Source organism: Poecilia reticulata, linkage group LG4, assembly GCF_000633615.1.
Source record: "Poecilia reticulata strain Guanapo linkage group LG4, Guppy_female_1.0+MT, whole genome shotgun sequence".
Taxonomy (NCBI): domain Eukaryota; kingdom Metazoa; phylum Chordata; class Actinopteri; order Cyprinodontiformes; family Poeciliidae; genus Poecilia; species Poecilia reticulata.
The window spans coordinates 27,816,063-27,817,348 of NC_024334.1; the positions used below are offsets into that span (position 1 = coordinate 27,816,063).

Consider the following 1,286-nt stretch of genomic DNA (forward strand, 5'->3'; position numbering starts at 1 on the left):
GCACGACCTGGCACCTGCTCACAGTGCCAAAACCACTGGTATTACTGACCATGGTATTACTGTGCTCAATTGGCCTGCCAACTCTCCTGACCAGAACCGCATAGAGAATCTGTGGGATATTGTAAAGAGAAAGTTGAGAGACGCAAGACCCAAAACGCTGGATGAGCTTAAGGCTGCTATCCAAGCATCATGGCCTCCATAGCACCTCAGCAGAGCCACAGGCTGATTGCCTCCATGCCACACCGCATTGAAGGCTGCAAAATGATTCCTGACCAAGTATTGAGTGCATAACTGGACATAATTATTTGAAGGTTGACTTTTTTGGTATTAAAACACTTTTATTGGTCGGGTGAAATATGCTATTTTTTTGAGGCGGGCATTTTGGGTTTTCATGTCATGAGCTGGATGCCAAAATCATCAATATTAAAACAATAAAAGACCTGAAATATTTCAGTTAATGTGCAATGAATCTAAAGTATATGACAGATTAATTTTTATCATTACATTGTGGAAGAAAATGAACTTTATCACAATATGCTAATCTTTTGAGAAGGAGCTGTATATAGCATTTTTTTAACAAGTGAAGCTACTTGATTGTGCTACAAATTGCACAATGTGGCTTGAAAACACATAATACTTCCCCTTTTAATACTGTGGGGACATTTTGTAAATGCATGGAAGAGACTGGCACACACTTGCAATATCAACAGACAAATGCATAAAACAACAAATTTTAAACATTTTGTTTGGTTTTAGGTGGAGGAGGAATCAGCTGTGTGATGCAGGACGGAAAGGTGTTTGAGAAGGCAGGAGTTAATGTGTCGGTGGTGTTCGGGTATCTGACTGAGGAGGCTGCGAAACAAATGAGAAGCAGAGGGAAAGTCCTCAAAGGGAAAGACGGTGAGTTCTGCTTACAGTTATACTTTCTCCCTCCACACCTTCACTTCAGGTATCTAAAATAAAACTTGGCTATGCTTTGCTTCAGGTAAGCTGCCATTTTGTGCCATGGGTGTGAGCTCCGTCATCCACCCCAAGAACCCTCACATTCCTACAGTGCACTTCAATTACAGATACTTTGAAATAGAAGAGGAGGACGGTGAGTCCCTTTTTAAAGCATCTGTGTCTTGGTATCAGTGGTACTATTGACTTTGTGGATTAATGATAGGCTTTGTTTCCTTTTCCCTGTTGCTTGTGTGTGTGTGCTTTCAGGCTCCAAGCAGTGGTGGTTTGGTGGAGGAACAGACCTGACCCCGGTCTATATTGACAGAGAAGACGCCTTTCTGTTC

General features: G+C 41.9%; 1 protein-coding gene across 1 annotated transcript in view; it reads left to right on the forward strand.

Annotated features, from left to right (window-relative positions):
• LOC103464128 (oxygen-dependent coproporphyrinogen-III oxidase, mitochondrial-like) overlaps nt 1-1,286 on the forward strand; it is an 11,109-nt gene that overhangs the window by 2,574 nt on the left and 7,249 nt on the right. Inside the window, exons 2-4 of the mRNA XM_008407997.2 lie at nt 757-900; nt 986-1,096; nt 1,210-1,230. Coding sequence (XP_008406219.1) covers nt 757-900; nt 986-1,096; nt 1,210-1,230 — 276 coding nt within the window. The remainder of the gene's footprint in view (nt 1-756; nt 901-985; nt 1,097-1,209; nt 1,231-1,286) is intronic.